We start from the raw sequence: 8,025 nt of genomic DNA on the forward strand, positions 1-8,025 counted from the left end.
GCGCCCTAAAGAGCGCCCTAACAAGCCAGCCTGTGCTACGATCTCCCGACTACACCAAAGGGTTCGTTGTTCAGTGCGATGCTAGTGAGCGAGGCATGGGCGTTGCACTGTGCCAACGGGAAAATGGAGTAGAACACCCCGTCCTGTATGCTAGTCGTAAGCTGACCAGTCGTGAGCAGGCGTACAGCGCCACCGAGAAAGAGTGTGCGTGTCTCGTGTGGGCCGTTCAGAAATTGTCATGCTACCTAGCCGGCTCGAGGTTTATCATTGAGACGGATCACTGCCCTCTCCAATGGCTGCAGACCATCTCTCCCAAAAATGGCCGCCTCCTGCGCTGGAGCCTCGCTTTGCAACAATATTCCTTTGAGGTGCGTTACAAAAAGGGGAGCCTCAACGGCAACGCCGATGGCTTAAGTCGAAGCCCCTAACGTGGGAATCAGCCTCAAAATTGTTTGTTATTGATGTTTTTCTTCCTGAGGCAGGATTTTTAACATATTGCTTTTGTGTAGTGTTTCAAAGTGATGATGTGCTTTCTAGTGCAATTTTCCGATTTGTGGACGCGTTCTGAGTGCTGCTATAGACTACTGTAAGGAACTAGGCAGTAGTATAAAAGGGGAAAGAGCCTGGCATGGCTTAGTGAGGGTTGTGCCGTGCTTGCTGACTGAGCGGCTGAGTTTCGGCGCAGTTCTAACGCTTGCTGGGAAAGAGAACAAAAATGGCAACTCTCCTGAAGTCACTTTGCAGTGTCCAGTGTGAACCTGAACATGAGAACGAGGCCTTCTCGGTACGCTGCGCTCAAGAAAGGCCGAGGGACGACCGACTTCGGTTATGAGCATCATCGAGCGACATCCCTCCGGACAGCCGATGCAGTCCCCTGTCCATCGGGATCTCCTTCCCCCGGCGGGGCGGTCTGTTACGTTTCGCCTATGACGCGCGGTGTATCCGGCGCGGATTCAACGAACGCCGGGGCTTCGTTCAAAGCGGCGGACATTTTGGCCCGTTCGGAGCGGTCGCGACGCATCCCCGCCGAGCGCCTCCCGGCATGTTCAGTGCCACGTGTCTTTGTGTGTGCGTGTGTGTGTGTGTGCCCACGCTTGTCAAAGCGCGGCAGCCGGGGAGAGGAGCTCCCCCAGTGTGAAGCGAGGAGGTCTGACCGGCGCCGGCCCGGCTGATGCGTCACCTCCTTGCCCCAACGTGTCTCTCAGTCCGTCCGTCGCCGCTGTCACGTGGTGTCGTCCCGTGACCTTCCTTCTTGCCCGCGACGCCAAGAGTATAAGAGCAGCTGCCCCCGGACGCCAGGAGAGAGGCTCCGATTTCTCTGTTGAGTAACGTGCTCTCCCGTCTCTCTACTTCGGTCGACCTGACCGCCCGCTTTTTGCGATGCTAGAATAAACAAGTTGTTCTGTTAGCAGTCGACTCATACTTTGCTGGGACCTTCGGATGCTTCCAGTGTGCCCCAGGCCGCCAGGCCAACGCTACCCTTGGGGCTTGCGACCCATTTGCAACAACGGGCGCCAACGGTCCGGTTGCAACAACGGGTGTCAGCACTGAGGTTCCGACAGCTGGTGGCAACGCTGAGATTCCAACAGCCGGTGCCATCGGTGCGGTTCAAACAAGCCCAAACACACGGCTGCACGCACACATCACAACACTACAAGCGAGACGCCATGCTGCTACGCTGCTACTGTTGCCGGATTAAAACTGACTACTGTCACCAAGTCTAGCAAACGTCTCAGGAGCTGGCAACCTCGGCGCGTAGCAACATGGCGGCGCTCTTGAGGTTCCCGATTTTAATGGATGGGCTCTATGGGTCATAGAGTTAGTAGAACAACTCTAGAGGAAAAGCTGGGCCGGAAAAGTGGGAACCTCTAGGGCGCCGCCCTGTTGCTACTGGTCAATGTGGCCAGCGCAATTACTATTGAAAAAGCTGAGAACAAGTACAGTTCACCTTATGCTTTGTCATCTAAAAACGCATACCTGATGGCTTTATGAAGGTGGTACGTTAATATTAAGTTTACAGAAAGCGATCGCTAAGTCCGTGACTTATGAAAATCACGATGTACGCATTCATGCAATAAAAGATGACGCAAATTTCGGTTTCGAATCTGTTTTTTGGATGCGTAGTAGTTTCGTTTAGGTTTGACATGCGATCGCGCGTCGACATCGGACGCTATGGCACACTCGTGCCTTATGTGCCACCGAAGCCCCGAAGTGGTCTGGCATATACCTTCACATGTAAGTAAACGAATGTATCTCCTTGTTGAGAATATCACGCGAGTAGGCAGCTCTTGTGGTACATCACAATCGTTTGAGAAGCGTCACAGTAGAGCATTTTTCTGCATCCGGAGCGGTGTTTTTATTTGCAGGTTTCCCTTCAGTAGGAAATTGCTGGACAGGCGGACCAGCGCACCGGAATTGTACTGGCGAAGCCACAAGCAACTCAAAGAATCTGTTTAATTGTTGCACTTTGAACAATCATGCTTCTACAAAGGCCACAGCAGATCAACAGCCTGATGCCGAGTATTTCTGTGCCACGAAGTAATCAAGAGGCGAGTGCCTAATGCGGACGAAATCGAGTGCATCGAGACTTAGAACGACAGAAAGCTGAGCTAGTTGGTAAGGATTCATTATGCAAAACAGAGGTGAGGCGTGCAGACAGGACACAAGAGTAGAGAAGTGGGCGGCGCTCGTGTTGTTTGCTTGTAAATACTCTACTCTTGTGTCCTGTCTGCACGCCTCACCTCCGTTTCGCATAACGAGTGCATCAACCCACATATTAATAGCTTAGGCGTTTTATTAACTGTACAATATTTTCAACGCTTCCTTGCATGCCATTTCATGTGGAATATCTTTTCTGGTCACAAATTTGTGCAGCGAATCTATTTGCATGGTCGACTCCGGGCCTGTGGCACCGTTCGCTTGCACTTGATGCTGAGTCTTTTACATGTATCCATAAACGAGATATGTACATCAGATCCCTGCGAGCATTTTCAAAATTCAGTTATTTTCGACAACAGGCACATATGCAATACTGACATAATCCCGAATACCACTAAGCAGCTGGGACACATTTTTGTTGACCATACTCGCAGGTAAAATAAGTACATCATGTGGACAGCTCCAGCTCATTTTCCTTAAGTCAGTGTATACAATGGTTATGCAAAAATAATTTTTTTCTTGCGAACCGATTATTTTGCTGTATAAGCAAGAGAACCCACCACGTTAGTGTAACGTATCTTGTGCATCACACTAATATGTGCTTTCATTTACCAAGTGAGATGAGTTACTTTTATGGCTCATTCAGTCATATCACACTGCAAGCTACATTCATCAATCTTCGTTTGGATTTTGCAAATGTTTAATGAAACATGTTTCCCTTTTATGCAGATATGCAATGGCAAGCCCTTCCATGTGTTCCAAAAGTAAAATTTAAGCTCTAAATTAAAGAAGATATTTCTAGTCAGAAACAAGCAAAAATGGTGACTGCAGAGTATCAGAAGCCCAAGGTACAGAAATGATGAGAAGTGTCGAATGATTTTAATAAGGAAAGAGTCGTATTTGAAAATGCAAGACTCTTTAGTGGAGGTCAAGCAAGTCCATATAGGTAGAATACTCTGCAAAATTATGCGAGTGAGGGGATTTCGAACAATGGGTCAGGAAATGCATTGTTTTTCTGCAAAACAAAAGCTGATTGCCATTACATAAGTCACTTTAGCATCATGATAAATTCAGAAATAAACCAAAAAACAAGACACCCAAAAATAAAAAAACCATTTAATGATATTCCAGCAGAACTTTTTGTTGGGCTAGTTGGTGCATATTACTGAAGTACTATAGCGCCATACAGACGACACAAGAAGAGGCACGAACATAAGCGCTCGTCCGTGTGTCGTCTGTTTGGCACTATAGTACTTCAGCCATTTAATGATGCTCTCTCCACAAGGGATAAATAAAAACAAACACATCACATCTAATGTGGACATATCAGATGCCTTGTGAAACACTAAAGGAACAATTCAGTTTCGAGCTGTGGCACTTGCCGCATAGATGTGGGGGGGGGGGGGGGCCTTGCAGCAATAGTGATAGTTACCACTGCATTTAGAAATTGAAAGCATTCGTGCAGACAAGGATGATTCTTTATATTTTTGGCTACCACTTCAAATGCCTCCACCAAGTGTTACAATGCTGCACGCAGCCATACTAAGGATCTCGCAGCAACACCTGCAGGTAAAAAGCAGTAGTAGTAGTAGTATAAGACTTTTATTCAGCCAAAAATTACAGGCCGAGCATATCGACCGCCTGGGCGGCCAGTCGACGCTGTTCTTCTTCACCTTCAGCGCCAAGCCAGTCGAGCCAGGTGGTGATGGAAAGCGAAGGGGGAGGGTAGGAACTTGATTGCTGAGCAGTCGGACAGTAGAATAGGCAATGGGATAGGTCTGCATAAGTAGACGGGCAGTTGGGACAGGAGGGGTCGGAGCGATAGCGATAGAGAAAGAGGCGGGAAGGGGTGACCAGTGCATTCATTTGGATGTGCCGCAGAAGGCGAGCCTCCGGCACAGTGAGTGATGGATGAGGGGGAGGGTAGAGGCGCTTGTCGAGACGGAGCTGGAGGTAAATTTCCTTGATAGTGCGGCGCAGGGAGAGTCCCCCAGAATCCTGCGAGGGCCCCGACCAGGGGATCAACGGTGCCCGGTTAAAAACATCACGGGCGAGCTGATGGGCCAGCTCATTGCCGTCAATCCCCGAATGCCCAGGGACCCAGCGGAGGAAAACGGTGGAAGGTTGCAGTGCAGAGACCGCTCGTTCGACCTCTTGTTGGAGTGAATGGGGTAGGGTGCGGTTCTGTATGTGGCGAATGGCGGCTTGGGAGTCGGTGTATATCGTGTACTCTGGGAGCGAGGGCAGGGAGGGAAATGATTGTAGGGCATGTACAATGGCAAGGACCTCGAGAGAGAGTGCATCCGGAGGGTGTAGGTACGGCCCACTCGTGTGAGTTTCAGGTGCTGGGAGGTGGGGATGGTAGATAGCGTAGCCACAGGAACCTCGAGGGGCTATGAAAGAGGCATCCGTGTAGGCTACTCCCTGGGTAGTAAAGAGGGGGGAATGATGCTGCGCGGCCGCGTGACGACGGCCGGCATGCAGGACAGGGGACATATTAGACGGGAGGGGGAGAATGCGAAGATTGGGCGCCGGGGTGGATTTTGGAGAGGTAAAGGAGGAAACGGGAATGGGAGAGATACCCGCCTGGGCCAGTAACCACTGACCCTGACGGGTAAGAGAAAGCCGGGCAAGCTGGGAGTCACGGTGGAGAGAGAGAAGAGAACGAAGAGGATGGAAGAGGCCTGTGGCAAAGAGCTTAGCAGTGGAGGTGGTGATAGGGAGGTTGAGAGCTGCCTTGTAGAGGCCAACAAGGGCGGTTTCGAGGGTGTTAAGCTGAGTGTGGGTGAAGGAAACGTAAGGCACAAAGTACAGGAACTTGTTGAGGGCGAGCGCATGGGCAACTCGGCACGCATGAGCCTCGTGGAGGCCCGAGCGCCGAGTGACCACGCGCCGCAGGAGGTGAGTTACCGAGTGACAAGTCCTGACCGCGTGGTGTAGGGCTTGCACATTCTTGGCTGCATGTAACGGGAAGCCAAGAACTTTGCATTGGGGGACAACAGGAATGGGAGAGCCGGAAAGATGTAGGGAGATTAGGGCGTTGTGGGAGCGCTGGTATGAGGAGTAGTTAAGAAGGAGAAGCTCGGATTTCTCCGGAGCAGGTGACAAGCCAGCAGTGGGGAGAAAGGAGTTGATGAGATCGAGGCCACGTTGCAGGGTGTCCTGTACGTGACCGGGAGAACCAGACGAACACCAGAGGGTGATGTCGTCGGCATAAAAGATGTGGTGGAGGTCAGGAATCTGGGCTAGTTGGGAGGCGAGAGGGGTCATAGCAAGATTAAAAAGGATAGGAGAGAGAACAGCACCTTGAGGAGTGCCACGGGTGAGCGGGTGGGGATCGGACAGATGTGTGTCCACTCGGAAACGAGCCACTCGGTTAGAGAGAAAGGAGCGGAGATAAGAGTACATGCGGTGTCCGCAGTCTAGGGAGGAGATCTGAGACAGGATATGGTCGTGGCACACACCATCGAAGGCCTTGCGGACATCAACAGTCACAAGAGCGTGGATCTGGCTGGGATTGGGTGAGAGAAAGGTGTGCTGGAGGATCAGGAACATGTCCTGTGCACAGACGCGCCGTCGAAAGCCGATAAGAGAGTGGGGGAAGAAATCTTTCGCTTCAATAAGATCAGAGAGGCGAGTCAAAGCCATTCGCTCAAGGGTCTTGCCAACACACGACGTCAAGGAGATAGGGCGAAGGTTAGAAAGGGAGGGAGGTTTGCCCGGCTTCGGAATCATAGAAATAAGAGAGGATGTCCAAGCGCTCGGCAAGCAGCCGCTGTCCCAGGCATTGTTGAAAGTCTGAAGGAGGAATTCCATGGAGTGGTCGGGGAGGTTGCGGAGTGTAGTGTATGTGATGGTATCCTCACCGGGAGCCGAGCGAGAAGCATTAGCAGCCAGGGCAGCTTCGAGCTCCCGGAGAGTGAAAGGGCGGTCGAGGTCTGGGTTAGGATCGCCAGAGTAGGCTGGGTAGGAAGGTGTGAGAGGGGGTGGGAGATACAAAGAAGTGAGCTTGTCAAAGACCTCGGAGGGAGTCCCCTGAGTGAGGGCTTTTGCTAGAGTGGGAGCAAGTGCAGGCTTCGTACCTAAGAAAGATTTAAAAAGGGACCACGTGGATCGCGAGTGTAATGCAGAATCGAGGCCGTCACAAAGCGCACTCCAACGAGAATGCTCGAGGGACGTGCCATGGGCGACTATCTCGGCCCGCAGAGCAGCAATCCGAGAGGAAAGTTGGGCATTCTTGGGTTGGGAGCGCAAAGAACGTTGGAGACGTTTCATCCGACGCCATAAACGGAGAAAGTGAGGATCCGGGTCTGGGATAGGATGTCGTGAGCGAACGCGACGGCTACTGGTCGAAAGCGCAGCGGAGATGCGCGACGTCCAGTCATCGTAAGATTCAAAGGAGGCGGAAAGGAGATTAGTGCGAAATGCGTGCCAGTCAGTGTGAGTGGTTGAGTGCGATCGAGGGATGTGGGAAAGTGAAGCGGTAATATGAATGAGGAAATGGTCGCTGAGGAGTGTTTCAGCTGTGACCTGCCAGTGAAAGGAAAGGGAGCCCCGAGAGAAAGAGAGGTCGGGTGTCGTGGAGCGCTGTGAGACAGTGCCCGCTCGAGTAGGGGAGCCAGGGGTATTAAGAAGGGTGAGGTGGCGTTCCTGGGCAAGACAGTGGAGAAGGCGGCCGGGCTTGAGGGTCTGGGGGTAGCCCCGGAGCGTGTGAGGGGCGTTAAAATCGCCCCCAAGGAGGAGATGGGTGGTGGCGGGAATAGAATGAAGGAACTTGCCCAAGGCAGTGAACAAAGAGGATGTGGCAGGGGGATTAGAGAAAGACATAAAGGCGAGTGAGATGCGCGATGAAGGTCGGTAATACACAACACCAACTAAATATTTACGGAGGCTGGAGGGGATATCAAGTTGCTCGACGAGGACGTCGCTGCGTACATAAATGGACGCAAGCGGCGTGCCCGTCGTGGCATGGTAGGCGCGGTAACCTGGGACGGTGCGGGCCGTCCGAGTCTCCTGGATAAGGAGAAAATGGGGCAGGGAAGGGCGGGTGAGGAGATACTGGTGGAGGGGGGTCTTATTGTGGCGAAGGTTTCGACAGTTCCACTGCACAATCTCGAGGTCCTCTCCAGGCGCCATGTTTACGATAGATTAGAGGTAGAAGAGTTTGCGGGGACACGTTCCTTCTTTTTGGCCGGGGGCAGTGACTCCTGGAGGGAGCCCAGCATAGAAGCGAATGATTCCAATTGCTTGGATTGGGTTTGGAGGGTGGTGAGGATCTGGACAATCGAAGTTTCGAGCTGAAGCAAGCGAGTGTGGTGTGCAGTGGTGGTGGTTTCTACCAGGTCAGCCAATGGGGCGACCTGGGCG

At 52.1% G+C, this 8,025-nt stretch overlaps 1 protein-coding gene across 1 annotated transcript; it reads right to left on the reverse strand.

The window, feature by feature from the left end:
• Positions 1-4,243: 4,243 nt before the first annotated feature.
• Positions 4,244-7,374, reverse strand: LOC139055643 (uncharacterized). Its single transcript, XM_070533170.1, has one exon. The coding sequence runs from the start codon at positions 6,931-6,933 to the stop codon at positions 4,276-4,278; it is 2,658 nt and encodes an 885-aa protein (XP_070389271.1). The 5' UTR covers positions 6,934-7,374; the 3' UTR covers positions 4,244-4,275.
• Positions 7,375-8,025: the final 651 nt, after the last annotated feature.

The sequence above is a fragment of the Dermacentor albipictus genome, chromosome 2, assembly GCF_038994185.2.
Source record: "Dermacentor albipictus isolate Rhodes 1998 colony chromosome 2, USDA_Dalb.pri_finalv2, whole genome shotgun sequence".
Classification (NCBI taxonomy): Eukaryota; Metazoa; Arthropoda; class Arachnida; order Ixodida; family Ixodidae; genus Dermacentor; species Dermacentor albipictus.

Coding starts and splice junctions, on each gene's coding strand:
- LOC139055643 (XM_070533170.1), bottom strand. CDS start 6,933: ATGAAACGTCTCCAACGTTCTTTGCGCTCCCAACCCAAGAATGCCCAA.